The sequence below is a fragment of the Corvus moneduloides genome, chromosome 10 (genome assembly GCF_009650955.1).
Source record: "Corvus moneduloides isolate bCorMon1 chromosome 10, bCorMon1.pri, whole genome shotgun sequence".
Taxonomy (NCBI): Eukaryota; Metazoa; Chordata; class Aves; order Passeriformes; family Corvidae; genus Corvus; species Corvus moneduloides.
The window spans coordinates 8244844-8268947 of NC_045485.1; the positions used below are offsets into that span (position 1 = coordinate 8244844).

The 24104-nt window shown below is 42.7% G+C and overlaps 1 protein-coding gene across 2 annotated transcripts in view; it reads right to left on the bottom strand.

Annotated features, from left to right (window-relative positions):
* Positions 1-278: 278 nt before the first annotated feature.
* Positions 279-24104, bottom strand: part of EPHA4 (EPH receptor A4) — a 104551-nt gene continuing 80725 nt past the window's right edge. For both annotated transcript variants that reach the window (XM_032119444.1, XM_032119445.1), the window contains exons 9-18: positions 19808-19866; positions 18929-19042; positions 18563-18748; positions 14634-14695; positions 13905-14114; positions 11250-11399; positions 8649-8842; positions 6073-6228; positions 4927-5796; positions 279-2693 (exon numbers count right to left, since the gene is read on the bottom strand). In XM_032119444.1, the coding sequence (XP_031975335.1) occupies positions 5682-5796; positions 6073-6228; positions 8649-8842; positions 11250-11399; positions 13905-14114; positions 14634-14695; positions 18563-18748; positions 18929-19042; positions 19808-19866 (1246 nt within the window). In that variant the 3' untranslated portion in view covers positions 279-2693; positions 4927-5681. The remainder of the gene's footprint in view (positions 2694-4926; positions 5797-6072; positions 6229-8648; positions 8843-11249; positions 11400-13904; positions 14115-14633; positions 14696-18562; positions 18749-18928; positions 19043-19807; positions 19867-24104) is intronic.

The window sequence follows — 24104 nt, forward strand, 5'->3', positions numbered from 1 at the left end:
ATTATTGATATTATTAACAAGGTCAGCCTGGCTGCACCACCTTCCCACATCACATACACCACAGTTCAGGACAGGAGCAAGGGACAGCAATGTGCTTTAAGGTGCATGCAGGAGACACACAGCTCAAATGAACTCTGGGAGTGCATTCCTATGAAATCTGCTGAACAGAGTAAATCCCTTTGGGGCAAACACCAGGACTGTCGCTCTGAATTCTGTATTTGTATCTGTTGTGGGTAAACTCTAAATTAAAAAAACATGCAATAATTAGAAATAGTCAGTTTCAGGTTTGTACAGCAACTACTTTATTATTTTCAAATGCAAATGTTTGCATTGTTTGCTATTTTACAATTTTACAAACTAGGTATAAAAGACCATAAATAAATGACATAAGTTATGTGTACCTAAAATTCACGGAGGGAGAAAAAAATTACAAATTAAAACAAAATAGAAAAATCTATATATCTAACCCAGAGATCGTTCAAATGCACAAACCAAGAAATGCTGTTAGATTTTTTCAGTATGAACTAAATTATAATATGCCTCATACATTCTAATTTTAACCACAGTCCTTGCATATTCCAACATACTTGCAGTGATACAAAAAAATAAATGCACTCTCTTTTTATTTGTCTGATTAGTAGTTCAGATTTTTTTTTTTCTGGTTATGAAAATGTCACATAAAAGAAAAATACTGCTTTTTAACTCCTGTTTACTGGTTACTTACCAGCTTTTTTTGCATTTTATACATATATATTTTTAATACATAAGATCCATCACAAAATTAGCACAGCAAGAAACCTGGACAAACATCAACCAGTGGTGTGTGAGCAGGACAATTGAACACACTTGTCATGGTGGACAGGCCGGCAGTGGCCTGTCCCGAGGGCAGCAGTGCCGTGGCACTCGCCTTCCTCTCGCTCCAGCTCCGTCTGGAGCACCCTGTGGCAGCCCAGCCTGTGGCCACCCATGCCAGGCACAGCTGGCACCTCCTGGTACCCTGCCATGCCCAGCCTCAGCACAGCTCTCCTCGCTTCCCTGCCAGGCCCTGCTTCTCCTCCTGTCAGATCAGGCAGAATTACCATGGAGGGTCAGCAAGGAGAGAAAAGAGGAAACAGGAGCAACTTCGGGACACCACGTCACAGCTCGGGCAAGGCTGCACATCCAGACTGCCCCACATGTGCAGAGCGAGTCCCATGGCAGGGGACAGCCCCAGGGAGCACATAGGGAGCACCTCCACCTGCCCCACGCCAGGTACTCGTGGCCCTGCGTCCCCTGGGTGCCAGTACTCAGCTCTACTCCAGCTGCCTCACGCTACACTACGATGAATTCTCCAAACGCAGAAAGTGCTCCCAGGTAGTACCAGTACATTGCAGCACTGCTCCCTGGGCCATGGAAGAAAGAGCGTCTTCTACTGCACTTAACCTGCTCTCCACCTGCACAAGAAACAGGACACACTTCACAACTCTTGCTAACTGTAACTTTACAGGTCTTGTTGCGTTTTTGTTCCTTATCTGTGCTGGGAACCAGGGAAGTGTTCTGATTATTACGTTGACATATTCCACAGCTTGCACACAGAGCAAGGTGCTTCTGCGAATGGAAGAATTGCATATATTTGTCAGCATTCAACAAGTCTTTAAAATCCTATTTTTGCAGATAAAAAAGGCTACATAAGAATTCAGTTCAGGATTACTCAGGATGGAGATGCAAGCATTGCCTCCATCACCTTGCCACTAAAAAACTGGTTGGTCTCAGTCATGAGCAGGGCACTAGTACGAATAAACAACACTCAACAAAAACCTTTAGCACCCTTTAGATCCCACAATCCATAACCCCAAAACTAACTCGAAATTGCCCCTGTTCAGGCTGCAGAACTACTCAACAACGTTAGTGTGGCAACTAAAAAATACTTACAGATACAGAAATTTCAACATTTTTTAATGTGTGTGTTCATGCTACCATTTCAGACATGAGCTATCGGCCTGGTCTCATAGGACAGGGGACTCCTGCGCTTCCAGAGGTGTTTGGGGCACATTCACAGGCAGTTCTACACATGAGGTGACTTGCACGCCGACACACACACACAAGCACACGTACACACCTTTCAGAGAAGGTAATAATCCATTATCAATTCAAGGAAAAAAATATATTTATATCACTGCAATGGCACCTTTAGTGTAAAATGTCACTTCAGCAATGCACATAGGCAGCTCACAGGAACTGGGTTCTTTGCTGTGGCACCTGGCCTGGCGTCCATGGTAGGATGTATAGTGCTCTGTCACCTGCATTCGTCTGGGATGCAGCAGTGACAGCTGGGGGAATGAGGAGAGACAACAACAAAATATATAAATAAAACCAAAGGTAGGCAGAGAAAGCAGAAGAGGAGGAAAAAAAAAAATCCAGAAGTCTGCAGGGTTTTGACACATTACATTCCTCAAGTGACAACTGGGTGCTGAGTCTTAACGAGTTAGTTATCGCTCAACGGAGAAAAACAACGGAGTGGGTGGCCCAGGAAAAAAAAGTAAAAGTCACACTCTCTTCAGGGACTGATGACTGTTCAGCACATGTTCTCCAGAATCAGTGCTATGGAAGACGCAACTGTGGGTCCAGAAGGCTTCATGTCTAGTCTGTATTCCTCCGTGGTCAATGTGATCAACGGGACGGGCTACGAGGCCATGAAAGCAAAATCCATTTCCCTGCACAAAAAGAGAACCCAAATCAAATGTATTAAACCACATGCATCAAGATAGACACCCAGACCTGCCCAAATGGCAGCACTCCAAGGGTGGGAACCCTTTGCCTTCCCTTTCTTCCTTCCCTCACACTATTTCCAAGTCTTGCTTCCATGGCATACCTTATATACATATGTAATCAACCAATCAATCAATCTTTCTATCTATATTTACATGTGCCACCTTTTGTTTCTTCAATCTGCTCTCTTCCAGCTAGAATCACACTCCAGTGGATGCCCCCCACTGGCCATATTTTATCACAGGAAGCACAACCACCAGTGGCAGTGCTGAAAACCCAGCATCTGAGCTGCCTTCACAGTTTTCATTCTATAGGGACACAGTTTTCCATTTTGTGTGGAAAATATTGCACTGTTTTGAATTACCACTACTAGACTCCAAGACAGAAGTTTAACAAACTGGCCAGAAAACTGGGTGTATTTTGGTTTTAGATAAAAAGATGATCTCAACAGAACAGAACAGATTTACAGCAAGGAAACTTCAAGTATCTCTGCACTTGAGAGGCAGAAGAATTTTTCCTGCTGAAAGTACAAATGTCAGGTCTTTAAAATGAGTAACTACTTCTTATGTTGCCTGGCAAAGTGACATTAGAACATGCTGGTTTAAGTAGATTTTTTTAAAGAAATCTTAAATTTCTTGAAATGGAAAAGCTTTTATAAGTAATACTGCAGAACAGTTTATACTGAGCTGTCATGACTTGACAGGATTCAAATTTAGCATCTCATATTCAGAACAAGTTGTTCTCTGAGAGAGTTGGGAGTGAGGGAGAGTTAGTGGTTAAAATCAGCAAGTTATTGTTAAAAGTGATAAAAAGTGATGTGAGTGACAATACAGTATGTGCGATTTGTCCCACTGAGTGAACTGTTTTGGATTTAGGATAAACTCAATTATTAAAAATGTCTGACATATAAAGCCACTAAATCATTTCTGAATTTGCTGTCAGGTGTGGAGTAGGACCAAAATATTACAGACTAAAGAGCCAGTCTTAGTGCCATTAAACTATAAATCTCACCTTTCTGACATTGTGCCTGGCACAGCTGAAATGCATTGTCAGTTCTAAAGGACGTGTCATGAAAATCCTCCTCCTACTCAGCACAGAGTAAGTCGCCCGTCTTTTTATTAAGGTCATCTCATCACTTTGGTCCTCAGAAGGACTTTAAAGGAATCTAACTTACATACTCTGTTCAAAAAGAGTAATCAAAGCCTTATTATAAATAAATTCAAGACTCAGTGTGTTCAGAGCTTTACTGGATAAAGCTTTATCCTGTGTGACCTACTGAGGACAACCACATTCCCACAGCAGTCTCCTCCACCTAGCAACCCAGGGGATGTTTCCAGTCACTCAACTTCCATCTATTCCCTAGAGCAGGCAGAGGGCAGCTTTTCCACACTCCATCTTGTTGGCCATGCCTGCAGAGGGGTATCATGCCCCAGCTGTACAGTCTGCACCTGGCACTCACACCCACAGCTGCCCTGATAGTCCCCGATACCCATCCTATGGGGCTGGTTTCCAAAGTGGATTTTGGTTCCCACAGCTGATCCAACTGGATCACGGTGCCTGAACTGTTACACTGCTGCACTGCACAGAGCTGCCACCATGCCTGACACCCAAACTGCACAAAACCAGCAAGGCTGCATGCGCAGTCCCATTTCCTTCTGCTTCCCTTCCCATAAAACCACTGACACCATAACTGAAACACCTTTCTAAAACCCAAATAATGTTTTTACTGCTGTTCATGAGCATGCCAGTAAAGTCCTTGGTTCTTCTTGCTGCCTTTATGAGTATCTATACTTTACAAGGTTATTCTTGCTTTCTATGGGATCCATATGCAGCCAAAGCATAAGGGCATCCCTATTGCTCTCAGTATGAAGTGGGGTCAAGCTCTCAGCTCAGAGCTGAGCCCCGACACACTCCTAACACCTTGTCTGCACACCCTAACATGCAATTGCTTGAGAGCAATTTGAGATAGTGCAATTGTCACCGCCATCAAATAGAGCAAACAATGGGAAAGGTTCAGCAATTAGTCTGGGAAACCAGCACAGATTCTTACAAATCAGTTACGAACTCCAAACAATACAAACCACAGCATTTTTTATTCTCCCCCAACAGTGATGAGATCCTAGCAGAGTTTACAAAATAAAGCACCATGAACACGTTGGACACTGTACTTCCACTGACCTTCCATGAGGCAAAGGGAGTAAGTTTCTTGAACGAGAAAAGAAGTCTGAAAGCTCCACAGCCACGATTGTCACAGCTCACTACTGGCAAGATGGTCACAAAAGTCTTTCAACGGTAGGCTTCAGCACAACAGCCAAGAACCTCCCCAAAAGTCCAGTTTTGCCCAGTAATCCACAAGGTGGGTCACTTCATGTCTCAAGCCCATAAACAGGTAGATCACTAAGTGGCAGGCACTGATGAGCCACACGGTATTCTCAGTGAGGTTTCTGCACGGTGTTAGTGATGCATCAAGTCTGCAAAAAATATCCTAGGGCGGGTTCTTCATTCCAGTGAAAGATGCACAATGGTGGCTTCACCCACAAATAAAACACTATGGTTGTAATCCTACGGGTCACAGGGAGAAGGAAAGTAATGCTGTTGTTTTTTAAGCACAGTATCTGGCAGCAAACACAGCATCAAAACTTGAATGTGACTTTATATATATATAGATACACATATTTTACATATCATTGATCAAGAGAAGTATGTTCCAAGAAACAATTTGTTCCAGGTCTGGTTTCAAATGACGACTTGTCATTTCTGGAGGTCCCCCTCCCAACACACACACTCGGGTTCCACAATCTGTACATCAAGCAATGCTGCAGATCTTTATTTCGACGGGCGAGGAGACGAAGTAAAAAAAGTGCAGTTCTTCAATTAAAGTGCATGGATGAGGTAAACTAATTTCAAGAGTTTTGAGTTTATTCAGTGCTGGCTCAGACAGGAACCATCCTGCCATGCATCTGTTGCATTTGGGTGCGCATCGCTTGGACACTGCTCAGGATCTTGTTCTGGTGTGCCAGGGCTGTGATCCCAATCCTGGCCAGGTCCCTGTGGAAAGCAAGAGAAGAATAAGGGGCTGAGAACCACGAATCAGATGCTGGTGCAGAGAAAAATATTAAGAGTCAACCACAAGCAGCATTAGCAAAAGGAAGGCAGATGTACAGAAATGTTTAATTAAGTAAGTGGAGGCATTTTAAAGTTATCCTCCATCCAAATGAAAGGCATTCCATTCCTTTAATGAGTGTAATGATATGCAGCACAAAGCAAAAGAGGCTGATTAAATCCAGATTTACCAGTTTTTTTGTTATATCACTGAGTACTTACTCCTGGTTCATATGCACCACAGCCTCTAGGGTGGTATAGCCAGCAGCTGTGAAGTTATCCTTGTATCGCTCCATTTTCATGGCTTGGAGCCAGTCACTGACAGAAACAACCGCCGAGAACTCAGGGGAGCTGGGATCCAGCAGGGCTGTGCTAGGTCTGGATGCCAAACAGTGAAAGGACAGAGAAATGGTGTCAGCTGGATCATGAACCACAAACCAAAGTTCGGTCTCTACAACAATTATTACCCTCAAGGATGAGGGAAAGCAAGTGCAAGAGGCTGTGCCCAATGAAACTGGTGGCACTGCACATCAACTCAGAGCAATGCAAGAAACTGAGCAAGATGCAAAGTAATAGGCCAATTTTTGCTAAGAGTGAATTTGACCTGAGGTTTCTATTTTTGGTTTGAGATCTAATTTGAAGCACAATGCAGCTTACAATTTCCACCTCAGATACAACCAAGTTCATAGAAAATGCTTTTACTCCCCAAAATAAAGAGGACGGCAATGCTGGAAGGCGTTCAGCCTGCTGGGTCTGTATCTCATGGGCAGCAATGCCAGACCTTGCCAAGCCTGCATGTGTCAGACCTCAGCTCAGCAGCTATAGAAACACTACTGAAGTATGTGCAAAGAACTGGGAGCTCACACCCTGCCAGACTGGTTTGGAGGGTAAAACTCAGGGCGGGTTCAGATAACTCCTGTTTCTAGCCAGGTCTGCTCAGTGCATTCAATCAAACTCAGGACCGCAGGGAGTTAATCCCCTCTTTAATCAATCCATTCCTAACCGGAGCGTGTGCCAGGAGTGGCGGGAATCACACGAGCTTTGATCTTTTGTTTGCACTGTGGAATGTGTTTCTCATTTTCCCTTGCACAGTTTTGTCAATAATTATTTTTACATTTTCTTCTCTTATTAATATTGCATTTTTATTATTTCATGTATCTCATAAGTCACAGCTTCATTAAGCACTATAAATTACTGCTATCTATCTAATCAAAACAATTATCATTTAGCAATTTATTTGAAAATGCACATCATCAAAGACTAGGTGTGCAATAGCATGGTTAGGTCTTGCCCGAGGCATTGAGTACACGCTAGTAATACTTGCTTCAACTCTTGTACTGCACTATCTAACACAAGACCAATGATGGCAGCCTATTTATATATAATTATGCTTCCAACACTTCATGTATAAAGTAGTATATTAATAACATTATATGCGTATTTGAAATTCCTACTCTGAAGACAAGAAAAATATTTATAAAGAGCCATGAACGTGAAATGACCTTGAATAGGCTGTTAACTTACACACACACACACAGAATGACCTTGAACAGGTTATTAACTATTGTAAAATCTATATATTTTTAAAGAGCACCTGTAAATTGAAAAGAAAGCAAAATGGAGGTGTTCATACTGTGATTCTTCAATCAAATTATCACAGCAGATCATATTGTGATTTTCACCATGTAAATTATTTAAGCCTCAAGGGAGGATACATTTTTGCCAGGCTTCCAGTGCAATTAGGGCAATCTGGAAGACGTGGTGATCGTGGCCTCACAGGGTTAATGATCCCTCTTCTGGTGACATATATTGTAAGCAAGACACACAGAGGGACATACAAGTTTAAAAAAGGATGTTGTTCTGTTGGAGGCTGAGACAGAATCTCTGTCACTCCCTCACTGATTCAAGAAACTTAATTTTGCACTGTCTAGTACATATTTTTGTACCTTCCCTCCTACTAAAAAACATTTTCCTATTATCTTTCTCGTTTCTTTCAAGCTTTTTTTCCATATTTGCTGCAAGCAAATCTACTGACAAAGCAAAGACATTTGAGAAAACCAGACCAAAGCTGGTGTAGATTAGTAAAGCTCCCATTACTTCAGCAGTGTTTCACCGGCTTAAACAAACTGCTGATCTGTCCCAACAAAGATATTTTGGTTTTACCCTACAACTCTGGGAGTTTCCTTCCTGCTGTACTTCTCTTGCACGTACCAGGTACACCATGCTTAGCAAACAAAACAAATGTAATATGGGATTGGTGGAGACATGAAACTGGCTTTCCACAGAATTAAATTCAAATTCACATAAAAATTAATCCACACCTTCCCAATGCCTGCGAGGCGTTGGCTGTAATGCTGTAATGCTCATTTGCAAATCCTACACAAATCTAGGGTTTATAAAACTTGATGATGTGCTTTTCCTGCAGAAAACCACATCACTGCTGTTAGCTGCACTGATTGAGGTGACCCTACTCGTTCAAGCCCTTTCACCAGGGAGGAGAAGGAGAAAGAAGCAGCAAACTTTGCTTTCCAACAGAGCCTGCCTGTGTCAGGACGTGCTTAATACTGTGCTGGAAACTTGCTCAGCGTTGGTGTGATCCAGCAGCAGCTCTGCTCATTCCCCTTTCCTCCTGGCAGGGCTGGTGAGCCTGGCTGCCCTGGGGGCCACACGGAGCCAGCAGAGCTCCACGCTCGCCCACGCAGAGCAGTGGCTGCTGTGCAGAGCTGTGTGCCACCTGCACTCGGCCTGTCACCTCCCCTGCGCTCCCTCGTACGTCACCGTGACAGAGCACAGCTGACCTGGAGCTCTCGCTGCCTGTCCTCTTGAGGCTGTTGGGGTTGCGGATGAGCTTGTCCAGCATGTTGACAATCTGTCCAAATTTGGGCCGGTCGCTGCGCTCCTTCTGCCAGCAGTCCAGCATCAGCTGGTGCAGAGCGATGGGGCAGTCCATCGGCGGGGGCAGCCGGTACCCTTCCTCAATGGCTTTAATCACCTACAAATAGCACAATTAGGAACACATTAGAGAACATCAGACACTGCTCACATCTACCAGCTGAGCACCGTTTATTCTAGGGCCATCCAGACTATGGTGACAAACCTACAGTTAGGTGACACAACACTGAAAATTGCACTCAGACTCAGGCAGCTGGCGGTCTCAGAACTGTCATTCCTCCTCTGCAACTCAAAACTAAAATGGTACAGCACCCAGAGCAGACATCAGATACGGCAGGGCAATGTGTCACCAAAAAGCACATGGGATTATTTAAGCCTCACATGGGATACAGGGATGACAGAAGAGCCCTGGTTAGAAATAAGCAACTATCCTCATTGGACAGAGGGCTAGAGAAGCAACAGCTCTACAAGTCTTTACTATCAGTCAGTTTTGGGTGCAGTATGTTGAGACTGTATTTCCCCCATCGTTTTTAAGGTACAGCAGATCACCCCTCCCCCTGTCCTCCTGGCCTAGCTCATCTCTGTCAGTAACAGAGGCCTTGCAGGGAATCTGTTTTCTCACTGCTGTAAGCTCTGAGCCAAGAAACGCAGAGATAGGAACCCTTCTGCGCAGCTTTACAGAAGTCCAAGACATCTTAAGTATGTATTTCATATTTAACAGAACCCAGAGAAACTTGGACTGAAGTCACTTCAAACCCTCCAAAAAGCACTCCAGAGACTCTAACGGCTTCTTAACTCTCTCAAGAGGACAGGACATGACCAGAACTCAATTCTGACATGACAGGGACATGACCCAGGAGCCTTCAGATCTGAATTAATCGATATAACACTGCTGGCAGGACTCACCATGAGACTAGAGACCAGGAGTGCTCAGAGACTTGAGTTGCACTAAATTCCCTCCTTCTGGACTTGTCAATTAGTGGCTAAAATCCACTGGGAGGACAAGGTGAGGGATATGCTTGCATTATTAGAAGCTATTCAGTGACCACAAACAAAGTGGCTCTCACTACTCCACGTATGAAGATCCTTTCGATTTCTCTTGATCCAACAGACACTGAGTATAATCTGAAATCCACTTCTGCTTTGCTGTGAGCAGCACTGCTCTTGCCATTATTAAGGAGAAAAAAGGCATGTCTATGCCATGTACTGTAAAGAGTGTGCAGAGACAGTAATACTGGCTTTCCCTATCTTGTTCCAGCCAGCTTTTCAACATGGTCTAGCAGTGCACAGTCGCAGTGAACACCAGCCTAACATAAACAGCTCTAATAAAAACAGCTCTGTTTGTTGCAGTGAGCTCCACTGTGCTGTGCAGACATGCCTGATACGACTGAGACACATCTGGTGTTTTATTTTCTTGCTAAGTCTTGATGACTTCCTGTTAGCAAAAGGAAGGCAAGATTGGGTGCCAGAAGAGACGTTTCACATCAGAAGGAAATTAAAATTATATCCCCCATTTAGATTAAATGCCATCCGCATCTAGACACTCTTTGAAAATGTTCAGCTCCACAGAAGAAAGCAGATGACTTGTAAAATGCCTTAACCACTCCCATGGCCATATATTCAGATTACCATTTTCTTCTTCCTTTATTTGCTTGTAAATCCCCTGGGAGAAGAATTACGGATAATCTAGGCCTCATTTTCACTGGGATTTTTTTTTCATTTAATAAAAATTCTATTAGCAAAAGCTCTTATTAGCGTTATTATTAAATACTCTTCTGGAACAGCAGCCATTGTGCACAGTCCCTCTTGGAACACACTGAAGTAGTCCAGATGGTACGGTTAAACAGGACATGCATGATTTAAGAATGGTCATTTACAAAAGCTGTTTTTTAATGCCCTCAGGGGGCAGCTATGCCATTGTCACAAGGATGCCCTGACTGATAATCAGAGTTGGATTTCTTATGTGTCAATTTAGATATCCTACACAAAACAAAATCACCTGGAAGAGTTACAAGCATAGTGGAGCTTCAAGAACTAACTACCAATAGGAAGCCCAATTAAATTCAAGTGTTTTTCTCTTAAAAACATTCAGTAAACTCAAGTTTTAATATGAACATTCAAATCTTCCTTCTCTTGACAGTATTACAACCTGAGAGTTTAAATACATTAGTTTCCCTTTCCTCCCTTTTTCTTTATTTGCTTTTTTTTTTAATTTAAAATACCAAACCAAATAAACCCCATGCACAAGGTATAGACCCTAACTTGAGAATACTCTAGTCCATGACCACAGACAAACTTGAAGTACTCAAGGAACTTCAGCTCCAGAGAGGTTCCCTGAGAAAACAGGAGTCTACCACCCATGATATCCTTTTAAAAGCCTGGAATAAATGTCTTATAGCCATATAGCAATTGCCACAGAAACACATCAGCAGACATCTAAGGACAAAGATAAAGGCATGGTGGGGGTAAGGGAGAGAAAATGCAGAGAAGCTCAGGAGGAGACTCACATCTTGATTGGACATGTCCCAGTATGGTCTCTCCCCATAGGACATCACTTCCCACATGACGATGCCGTAGCTCCACACATCACTGGCTGAGGTGAATTTGCGGTAGGCAATGGCCTCTGGAGCAGTCCACCTGATGGGGATCTTGCCACCCTGCCACCAAGAAAAGGAATCATAGGCTGGTGAGTCACTGACCCAGCAATGTGCATGGCTGACACCGCTCTACACATTCAAAATACAAAATGGTTTTATTGTGTACAACTCCAGAACCCTTCTTAAAAAGGCATCCACTTTCTCTCCTGCTTGCCATAAAGCTGTCAGATCCAACCAGGAGGCAATGCTGCCCATCTGTTTTCTTTAGTCACGAGGAGGCCAACCAGTAAATTGTTAAATGTATTTTTATCAGCCCTCCAAGAGATCTCTGCTTAGGGCTACGCTGAAGCCTGAGAACAAGCCAGGGGTTTTACAAAGTATATATTAGAGATTTAGTTGACAAAACAAATAAGTACATGCTATTAATTACTATTTCCTTGCTTGCCTGTCTGACCTGTTTCACCTGTTTCAGAAAAATGGGATTATAAAGGTTTTGCTTTTCAAAAAGGTAAAATAAAGAGAGGATAAATTGGGAAGATTTATGAATACAGTGGTGTTTCCCATGGGCAATATCCCAACTCCCACCAGAGATGTAAGAGGGCAAGCAAGCCTGTGGGCTCTCCCGGACCCTGGGGGAGGAGTTCAACAGCAGACCAGGATACAAGGCTGCTTTTGATACCTGTTGGAGAAAGCTGCCTCTTCTTACAATACTTCTTTTTAAACAAATAAAAACGCTTGGGCATCTGATTTCGGCCACTGAGGTCCTACACTGTTTAAAAAGGAACTCACTCCATCCTGTTTATCTGATTTTGCCTTAGCTGAGTGATCCCAGGCCAGAGATTTCTCCTTTTGTTTATGCTAATATGCAAGGTGTTTTTAATTGAGCTTTTGGTTTCCTGCAGTTCCATCTGGGCAATGACTTAAGCTGAACAAAGGTTTTTGGTTTTTTTTTTCATTTGCTTTTATGCTTTTTTGATTAAGTTTATTTTGGTAGTTCTGTTCCCAGCCATCTCCTAGATAGCTTTTATCCATAACTGAGAGCAGTGGGTGCATACTTAATAGTATATTGTTCTACTGTATCTCTCAAATGTTTAATATGGACTGGTTCCAAAGCCAGGGGAAATCAAAAGGGGTCCTTCTCCTGGCTGCTTCAGCCTTTGCATCAGGCCCTTTGTGAATCAGGTTGTGGCAATATGTGCCTTGGTGACTATAGGATGCTCTCACTTTAATGAGTTACTAACAGGAGCAGAACACATCATTCTCTTAAAAAAATGTTGCTTTAAAAACTGCATTCTGTTGCATCCTCTCTGGTTATGCAAAAGCTTTATTCTTCCTTTCAGACACAGATGCACTGACATTGTTTATACATGGTTGTCATTCTAAAAATTGTCAATAAGCTCTTTATATTTAGCTGCTTGAGCACAGTGGAGTTAATCCAAATTTTTCTGATCCTTCATTACTGATACCAAATGAAGACAATGACTATAAAGCAAATGTCATTGACTCTCTTTAGTTTACTCCTGAGAGCCAACAATACCATATCTCCACTTGCTAAATTCAAAGAGAAGCTTTTCAGTCATTTCTGTCTTGCCCTTGTGTGCTTGTCTAAACTCTGATTTCCCTGAATACAGCTTTTCAGACCTTTGCTTCTGCTTCTTCCACTTGCCACCCCTACGAGTGAGGGATACCATGGCTGGCCAGCATTTAATACTACATAAGTCTATCCTTCCCTGTAATGAGCTGTGAATCCATTAAAGGATGAGTGCTGGGATTAAACGGCAAGATCTGAGTGCTGCAAACAAACTCAGCACTAGGGAGAACAGATGGAGAATGGCAGATATTTAAAAACGAAGAAAATAAGCAATTAAAAAAGGAGACTTTATAAAATGACTTTTTTTTCTTTACGTGCACATTGATATCAGAGGTAGTGGTAAAAAGGCTGGTAATGGCTGGGATGTTGTTTTGTGGCCAGAAGTACTTGCATTAGCCCTGTTCCATGTGCAGCATATTAAAATGGCTTTAGCAAAATTACTTAACAGTGGGATGCTGAAATACAGATAAAATGGGAAACAAACAAATGGGAATGTAGGCCTAACACGTTTACCAGTCCAAATTATCTAGGTCAAATTTATGACTGGCTTTGTGATGGGCAAAAGTGGATTTATCTGGTTTATTTTTTTGTGGTGTGTCCACACTTGTTGTATCAAAGGTGAGTAGGACCAGCCACTTGGAAATCATGTTTGTAGATACCAGAAGGAGCAGAAGTCCAGGCTCCAATTTCTGGCATTCAATTCCTGTCACGTGCCGTACCACGATAAAGGAACAAGAGGAATACATGGGTCACATCCTCAGAGAAGAAATACTGCTGTGGCCACTGTTGTAGCAGTAACAGCACATCAATTTATAGGAGCTGTGCAGCCTGGGCCAATGTTTACTTTTAGGTTGAGATTTAGGTTTTCACTTGTGACTGAGACTATTTTAAAACAAACCACTGTCACCTCCCACACAGTCAGACAAAACCAACATGCAGGCACGACAACATGGCCATTCTCCCTCCCCCCTTACCCGTGTGGTGTAAGCTGCCTCAGGGTCGTCCTCCAGGACGCGGGACATGCCGAAATCAGACACTTTACAGACCAGGTTGCTGTTGACCAGAATGTTGCGAGCAGCAAGATCCCGGTGCACGTAGCTCATGTCAGACAGGTACTTCATCCCTGAGCCAATGCCACGGAGCATCCCCACCAACTGGATGACTGTGAATCTGCCATCGTTCTTCTGCATATGGGGAAAGGAGCAAAAGCACAGAGCATTAAGCTAAAAGCTACATTATTGCCACTGCTGAAATTGGCAAAGAGCTGAGCTGCGGATTCCCATCTTCTCTCAAATAAAGTGCAATGTTACTTCCTCACTCTCCTGACCAGTGTCTATAATTCACCAGTAAAGCAAAAACCCAGAGGTTCTGTCACAGCTTTCAGTGATGCAGTAGCCCGTTTGCAATGATGAGCCTACAGCACTGCAATGCTTTCAAAAATGGAGCAAGTCAGAACTGCTCACATTAAACATGGATTAAGATCCTGCTATTTTTAAAATTAATTTATTCTATATTCTTCCACTTAATATTTTTTCTGGTTTTTGATAGAAGCAACACCAGAAAACAGAATTTCCCAAGTATAAACGTAATTTCTTTGAAACTGCACAAGTTTCAGTATCTTTCTGGGGGAAAAAAAAAAAAAAAGAAAACCAGAAAATGTTTCCCAGTCTAAAATCTCCTTAGCTTTCAAAGAAATCACCTACCCTGAGGAAGGCATCCAAGGAGCCATTCTCCATGTACTCAGTTATGATCATTACCGGTTTACCTAGAGTGCGCAGAAAGAAAAACACAATTCCTTGATGAACACCAATGTTAATGGGATAAAAATGGCTTGCACATGATTTTACTGCCAAGACACCTGGCTTACACAACCTAATTTAATTTGAAAAGCAACAAGCTTATGCCTCAGCTGTGGGGAGCAAGAGATGAAATATTATAGGACAGAAATATTTAAAGGGCCCATCTGGAAGGTTAACCCTTTGGTTGATTCATTGACAAGGTCTTTAACTAAAGTGGCTCCTGTTCTCTAAGGAATATATGAATTGGTAACTGAGAACTAAGAAACAAAGATCTGTCCAAACCTGACAAACATCTTTAATGTAATTAAATTGCTTACAGAATAGAAAAATGGAATTTGTGAATGCTTTGGTCTCCCTGTCTTTTTTGAAAGATCAATGCTTTAGGCGAGTTAGAAGCTGTCAGGAGCTACAAGGTATTCCAAGACAACTGGATTCAAGAACGAAAAATACAGGCTGTTCCTCTCAACCTTCTCTGTCCCCAATTTGTATTCCGTGTCTCTCATTATTTATAAATGAGCCAAAGCCATTTGCCTCCTGAAGTCAACCAGGGGCAAAATGACTCAGTGCCCTGCGTCACATGTTAGGGGCACAGTGCTCAGCAGCACCCAGCTCCCCATGCTGGCAATTGAAGGAGAAATGCAATTTTGCTGACAGGGGGATGCTTTCTAGGCACTCTCCTGCCTAAAACAACAGCAAATACACAAATAATGCTTGATGTTGTCCTTAAGAGTTTTATAAACATTTAGGTACATACTCCAATTATTTCACAGAGTTAAATCCTACATACTTGCACACAGGTATTTGTAGAAATAGGTCTGATAAAATATCAAAAGTGACCAATGGCAGAAGTACAGAAGTAATTTTATCAAAGGTTGAATGGCAAAAGCCCAGTCCCAAGATGAGCACTGTTAAGATGAGCACCTGACAATCAGTGCTGACTGGTATGGCAAACCTTCCTCTCTCTTATGCTTTACCTACAGGAACTATAAAGTTTTCTTCGTAAATAAAAGATGGTGTCCCAGAGAAACTCAGCTTTTACTTCCAGGAGCAGGTCTGAATACAGGCACATTATAGGGAAAGAAGGCTTCAAAGGCCAGGTCATCTAGACAGCTCAACTGCATCTTGGCATGAGAGGTACCAGAACTACTTAATTTTTCCTTGCTTCTGTCACCAGCAAGTATCTGCTCCAGAATGACCATCTCTAAAAATTACCCTACCGTGAAATGCTGCAGCATTTGAAGTTCCCCTAATAATTTCTACCTCAGTGCATCTTTCACCAAGATGCTTTTCTCTTCATTTGTAAGGGATTTCTGGTTCTGAAGTAACCTTTTTTTAATTAGAAAACCATAAGGTTTAAGTCAGCTATAAGGGCTGACTGTAAGAACCTTTTACCACATTTCACTTAGGCCAACATGTATGTGCAGTACATCACTTATTTCACTCATCATTACTTATTTCACCTTTCCGGTCCCAACCTATCCTTTAGAGGCCTTTTACTACTCCTGGTTTTACTTCCCTTTCCTGCTGATATCCAAATTCTTACTGGTTTGGTCCTATGCAAGCTGGCATGCCTGTGAAATGCCATTATTGAATGCTGCAGAGAAGCAATTGTATTGCATAAAGCAAACTGCTGTGGATGAAGGGCTGAGTGACCTTGGCTGAGCACATCCTTAAGTACAAGGGTGTGATAAAACATCATCCTCCCTCTAATTCACCTTTGCAAGCATTCTTTGGTAGAAAGAGGAAAAACTTCAACCAAATCTGCATATGGCACTGTTTCATTTATTCTTTGCAACCGTGACAGCAACCCGTCCACTGAACAAATACAGCTAAGTGAGTATTAATTAACCTTCCTCAATCAAAAGATACTATGTCAACGTAGAAGGGAAAAAAGGGAGACTCTTTCAGTGCATTAACATGTAATTTCATTACTCAGGCACTTCTTTAGCAGGGGAGGGGGCATAGGGAGAGGAAGGAGAAGCTACCATCAGTGAGTCAATTATTAAAAGTACTTGACTAGCAGCCAATAATTTATTCATGGTTTTTTGCTGCCTCTCTCAACCCCCATCTATACCACTATTTATCTCACATTTTAATTTTCAGTTTATTAAATGCATTCATTTATCACAGCATTCAGAAAACGTATGGAGAAATGGAGATAAATGTGTTCTTAAGTAGCCCTGCCTCCCCAGGAGCCCAGCTTGGAGGTAACGGAGCCGGGTTGCTGCTGGAGCATCACTTACTGGGAGCCAGGAATGGAGCACTCCCGGGTCAGGATGCCACCTCCTTGGTGAAAATTCCCAATCCTTTTAATTCACTGACAACTGCATTATGCAAATACATACGGTCATTTGTAAGTGCTGGAGCTGTAGCAGTGCAGGGGCTTCCAGCCTCAGCAGGATTTCAACACAAAGATTCCCCTGTTGCCTTTCTTTTACCGAGGTGCTAAAAGAATCGCTGTCTGGGGCAAACACCGTGGCCTGATCACAACCCTCTTCCCCTTTGTTATGACAATCACAGAGAGAGACGCTCAGACCTTCCAAATTTAAACAGAGTACTGTATTTTAATTTTAGTTTTGAGGGAGGATCTCAGTAAATGATGGCCAAAATTAGTCCAAACTGCTCTTTGCTGTTAAAAGCAAACTGCCACACACTGTATGAGCCATTTTCAAATGTTCAGAGAAGGCAGACGAGGAGACAGCAACACAAATGAGCAGGGGTAAGATTTCCAGAAACAAAAGTGGCAGAGTAAATATCAGCTCTTACTGACATTCAAGAGGGACAGAGTTTTACAGTGGAACTGATAGTTTTGATAACCCTCTATGAGAGGTATTGTTCTTCTAGTAATATTTTACTTTTTAACTTTTCATCCATCTCGAATTTTAATTGTTCCCACTATTAATACCTTGCATTCATGTTCCCCATGTTGCAGAAGGTGAGCTTTACAAACTCCACTCTTTGACAGCAGCTCACAAGATCACAGCCTGTTTTCTATGCTACCCTGAGCATGAGCCCTGACATCCAAAGGGTCTTTTAGGATTAGCAATCAGTGCCAGGCTTTGCCACCATGCTACCCAGGGCAGTCGGAGCAGGGACAATACCTACACTGTGGCAGAGGCACCTTATCAGGTCAGACCCAAGCATGGCTGTCTCACAGATACATTTTCAGCTCGAGCCTACAGACAGCACCCAGCAAGCACTGTCACTCTCTTTCTAAGGCACAAGGAACACTGACAGACTTAAAAAACCCCAAACCAAGCAAACAAAAAGATCATCCAGGTAAATTCTGCAGAGTGAAATTAGCACACCTGTAAATCAGAGAAAATAAATAAGCAAGTTTCACACTAAAACAGCCTGCTTCATTTCAAAGGTTTGCTCCTTACATCTGTGCTTTGTACTTTAAACATATGACTGTGTAGTTTTGTTTTGGTATTTTTCCCCCATCATTTTGAATTCTTCGCTCACCATCTGCTTTTGCCTATCCTGTTAACAATCATCTCAGTCTAGCAAAGATGTGAAAGATGCCTGCTTGGCATAGCAAGAAGGGATAAAAAAAAAAAGCCAACCCCTGCAGTATTAATTCCCTCTACAAAATCTTGTACAAGCTGCCTACAGATAGAGTATCAGTTGAAACCGTAAACCCATTTATAGCTGACAACAAGATTAATGACTTGCCCTGCACTGATTTCCTCCTATTAGCTATCAGTGGATCTGTTCCATCTGTCATTTTACAGGAAAGAGGGTAAGAAGAAAAAAAACGCCAGTGCACACCACACAGACTTAATTTCTCAGTGACTTTCAAATTGGACTTATCACGAAAACGACCTACTTACATTTAGTAACTACACCTTCCAAGTGGATGATATTGGGGTGGTCAAATTGTCCCATGATACTGGCCTCACTCAGGAAGTCTCTCCTTTGTTTATCAGTGTAACCAGCTTTTAGAGTCTTGATAGCAACACAGATCTCTCTTTTTCCTGGCACTTTGAGACGTCCACTGCATACTTCACCAAACTCCCCTTAAAGAAAAAGGCACAAGAATCCATGGTCATGAACCTGAAGCATGCACTTGTGTTGTCAAACTGTTATGTCAGTACATTTGGGAGAACTGTAATACAAAAACCATAGGATCATACATTCCCTTAAAGCAAATTTAAAAGTATATTTACAGAAAAAAATGCAAAAGTTCTGGCACTTACCCACACCAATAACTTTTTCAATCTTTATGCAGGAGGCATCAATTTCTTTGGCAAATTCCCTCACAGCTTGGTTTGGATCCTCATATGTAAAAGGATCCACATATGTTCTAACACCTGCAAGGCAGAAATGTTTTATTTGAAGTCACTGATCTACACGCTGCTGAACACAGAACATATGAGACTGAAGCCTTAATGATATACAACAGCAAAGAGACTGTACAATAAAAATGTACTGTAAGCCAGGAATGACTGATGAAGGAAGGGAGGACTTAAGCATTTTTCCCCCCAGTGCAATATTCTGACGTGCAAACATTTAATATTTCCCAATATCGATGCAAGGAATCAGGCTTTTGCCAATTAATGAGCTTCACAAATCACTGCCATCACTAGCATACCAATGGCCAGTCATGGACCTGTGAGAATAAAATATATCCCTTTTTCCTATGGGAGCCAGGAAGTTCTGAGCTCAGGTCCTGGGTTTGGCACATGGAAGAAGCCATAGGATTCAGTGCTGAAAAAAAGGCAGCAAAGTTCACATTCTCTTTCCTGCAGGATTGCCTCTGGCCCATTCAGAAACTGCTTTAGCAAAGTACTGTGGGGAAAAATCCTGCCGAAATTTCGAGCGGCCCAGAACAGGTGTCTTTCAGTGGCAAAGAGCAATGCAAAAATTTGATAAACTTTTCTCCTGTCTGTACCCTCAAACCATTTTACCCAGATAACTTCTGTTTTCCCTGTTACTAAAATAAATTAATTTCAAAGTAGAATGTTTGCAAGAGGGGAAACCAGAAACATATTCGCCTCAAGAAGAATGCAATCCCTTATTTCCCGAGCACCAGAACATGAGCCATATTTTACAACCCAAGCACCAGAGCCTTTTACCTTGGTTCAAGTGTTTCTCCTCATCGGCCTCTTGCTTCGCCTTGCTGTACTTACTGCGCCTGTCAGAACAAAACACAACGGGAGATTAGAATAAGGATCTCACTCTGAAACAAGCTCGGTTGTCCTGACCTGCAGAGACTTGAGCTGCTGGCACCTGCCACAGCCATGACACAACACACAGCCAGGGCAGGAGGATCCTCATGCTCCTCTATGTGTTATTGGCATCAACAGAGCATCAAAGGAAACACAAACCTATTTGCATCTCAGCATTTAAAGAAAGAAAAAATAGTTCATGTTTCAGCTACTTTTTCTTCAAACTTAGTTTTGCAGTTGAAGGGCCAAATTGTTTTTTAGCCCTGCTATGCAGGGATTTAAATCTACCACGGAGATGTTTTGGTAGATTGATTTTCAAACATCATTAGGCAAATGCCGACATCAATACACTTATTTAACTGCAAATTTAAAACTGGAAACAAGTCTCTTAACATGGAAATCAGGATCTCAGCAGAAAAAAAAAAAAAAAGACAAACAACCAAAAAAACCACCACTTTTGACCATCAAAAATGAAGATTCCAAGGATTTTGCTTATTCTTTTAATCACTTCTTAATTGTAAGGGCTGAAGAACTCCTGGTGGCAGAGCTCCTCTACTAAGTCTCTGAGCTAGAGAAAATAATGTAGCAGAGTATGTTAATTCTGTAGATTACTACTTCTACACCTACACATGTGGTATTGTAATCTAGTTATGTATTTAATTAGTTCAGCTTTAAGCTTCAATGGACAAGCAGAACTATGAAAAGCTAATACAAGAAGTTAGTTTGTTAGGGAGGATATTTAGGAGTCTGCTCAGCCAAATGTGTAGAGATTTGAAGTTGCCCAGCATCAAGTGCTACAGAGACACAGGGAAATGATTTGGGCTTTCACCCATCCATCCTTGAATGCTCAGAACCAAGCACAGCAACAGACACTGCTGAAGAGAAGGGCTTACTCTCAGTTTTCCCAGGAAATCCAAGTTACCCAGTCAGACCCAGGCGAGCTGACTGGAAAGAGGCTGGGGTGGAGAGAAGAGGGAAGGCAGAAGAAGAAACCAAGCCTAGAGAACAAGAGGCAAGACTGGCACTGCCAGCAACGTGCAGCCGCTGCCTGGAGTGGGGCAAGGAACAAACAGGTCTGCCAGGGCCAGCAGAGTGAGACTGGGTTAATTGATAGGCTGAAAACGGTGAATAGGAGAAGAGGAAAATGGGAGCAGGTGCAACAAAAACCTGTAAGATGTGAGTTAAAAGGGGTCAAAAAACTCACAGAAAACAGGAAGAAAAGGTATAACTGAGAGCCTCACTTGCAGCAAATCTCTGAGTCTTACCATACCTCTCCTGTCAGCAAAACCCCTCTGCCCCTTATCAAAAAGGATCTCACTTCCCACTCTGCACCTGCCCTGTGGAATGGCGGCTTCCCACTGCTGTCAGCTGGGAGGCCATCTCCCAGCCTTTGCAGTCCTAGTGCTGGGTCATACAACACACTACGCCAATAATAAAAAAATATAAATTAACCATGAAACAGAAGGAAAAAATCCTGTTTGACAAGTGAAGACAACCTGATCTTTGAACCAAGTGTCACAGTTCCCAACATCGACACGGCTTGTGCTCAGACAGAAAAAGCAGGTACACAGCCAACCATAAACCGCTGGGAGCTTCTTTTCTTGACTCAAATAACTTAAACACAAATGGCTCCACTCACAAGAAGAGCATTACTAAAACCCACATTGGATCCAAACATCCATTTAAACAATTCACTTGCCCCAGAACTTACAGCACTGGTATAATAGAGCTGAGTGAAATAATGGGATGATGTTCTGCTCCCAGCTACTGAACTGAGTAAGAAGGAAGGGGCAGCACAAATCTCACCCAATGCCACACAGGACCAGCTCAGCTAAGGGGACTGCAGAGATGGTTTCAGATATTATACAACTCTCTCAGAGGAAAGAAAAAAAGGAAAAAAAAGATTCTGCATTTTAATCAGGACCCTTCAAATCCATTTTATTAATGTTCAGGCACAGATGGGAAATACAAAATGCAAACAGACTTTGCATGAAAGCATTTTAAGTATGAAAAAAATCCTCTTTATCTTATTTTTAAAAAGTACAAGCACCCTAACAACAGATTAAAAAATAACCTTCCCCCACTAAAACTCAAAGACTTGCAAAAAACAAAGGGAAACAAAGGGATTACTGTTCAAGCAATATAATTGTAGCTTATTAAGTTTAAATACTACCTTCCAAACTAACTACCTACTTCCACTTCTCCACGTGTTACCTGTTGACCTCTTCTGCCTGGCTTTGGGCAGGACACTGCTGTGTGCCATTGTCCTGGAGAGCAGCCCAGGAGCCCCACGAACACGGGCTGGGGCTGCCTCTGGGGCAGCTCACCTGAGTGGCAGAAGGGAGCCTTTGTCACAGATCTGAATACCCTAATTACAGGGATTTTGGCAGTGGTGATTAAGTAGCCAGCATTCAGGAAAAGAACACAGAAGCTTTCAGAACTGCAGGGGTCAGAGACAGGCAGAGCTACAGGTGGGGCTGGTGATGAAGAGGAGTTAACAGCAGGGGAATTAGCAGGCACTGAGGTGAAACAGCAGGACCTGGTTACCATGCCCCTACTCCCACCTCCTCCTTCCCACACGAAAGAGGGGCTGGGGGGGCTCAGGCACCAGGCTGGCAGAGCACCTGCTCCCACACCACTGGCAAAAGGTGGGCAAATGTGTCGGCAGAGCAAAGATAAATCAATCTATCAGCTGGAAGAATTTCTGAGAGAAACTTTCAGACGACCAGAGGATTCGGTCAGACCATGGAACTCCATGCAAGCCCTTTTAGAAGGTGTCTCTCTCTGTTTTACACTTCCCCGAATCCTTTACAACTCATTTAGAGATGCTGCAATTTCCCTCAGCATTCCTGCAGAGCAGGGTTTAGAAACACCCACGCCATGTCCTGCCCATCCAAACCTCGGGAAATTTAAATGAACATTAGGCAGATTGGTTCTCCTGTCGAAGGACAGAACCAAACAGCTTGAGCTGCCTGAAGGCAAAGTCCTTTGACTAATTCTGCTGTAAAGATGAATTTTGGGATTTGAACAATGTCTTGAAAAAAGCATGATGCTAAATTACCAGTAATAACCCCGTGTTCAAAAGTGGGCATCCACAGCATATGCCCAGTTCCCACATTTGGCTCGTGGATGCAGAGAGGCCATGTCTGCAGGCCAAAGCACAGGTTTGATTGTACGAATACGACTTTTAGGTCATGGCTAGATTACAAAACCTTCTCATGGGGACTTGTATGGACAGAAAAGCTTTTTTTCATCTGAAGTAATTTTGGAACAAAGTATAATTATTTTGCTATTAACTTCTGCAGGCTTAGGAAGATTGTGAAATATCCCCAAAGTCCACACCTCTAAATGACATTGTGATAGTGGTTAAAATCATTAGAGTAAGAGTGAATATTAAAGTAGATTCTGTTTATTGAGAGCTACTTCCAGCTACTGGAGAGCTGTGTATTGAAGGCTATTAATTAGCAAGGCACCGTGCATTAGTACACACAGAGCAGTTTCACTGTCCTAGTATTTCATTCATCTTGCTCCGTCTTTCCCCTTCCATGGCCTCTCTGAGAGATACCAGTGAGGAGCCACAGGACATCCGTGAGCCCACAGCCACCGGGATGCTTTTATCTCCATTGCCACCAGTGCCTGGACTGGGCTTTTGTCCCTGCAGCCCACCTGCTCTGTGGTGCCTTTGTGCAACTGCACACTCTGGGCAGAGATAAGTGAGCAGACAGCCCTGGGCAGACCTGTCTGAGCCCAGCAGGTCTGTCAGTACCTGGCTCCAGGCAGCCTCTCCTCTGACAGCTTTATGGCCGATCCTAAAGAGAATCAATACGAGGGCAAGGGGTTGACAGTTCATTTTCTAAAGAGTGATCCATTGAGGGCCAATCACCAAGCAGTGTTTATCAGCCTTGGGAAGAGGCATTTTTTTATAGGGGGAGGAAGGGAAGGAATCATCTCAAAGCAGCTCAACAGGCTCAATTCTCCAATGTGGCGACTCATAATTAGAAATCCAATGTATCCTGCTATCAATCCTACCTTAAATAATAAAGTGATCAATAAAAGTGGAGAGGAGATTAAGTCATCAAGCTCAGTGATGCTATTTTCTGTTGCAATGGCTTTTAATAAACCTGTCTCTCCACATCACATTTTCATATGTTCTGCTCTTCTTTCCTCTTGCCAGCATGGAGGCTTTGAGTTGGACACCCACACA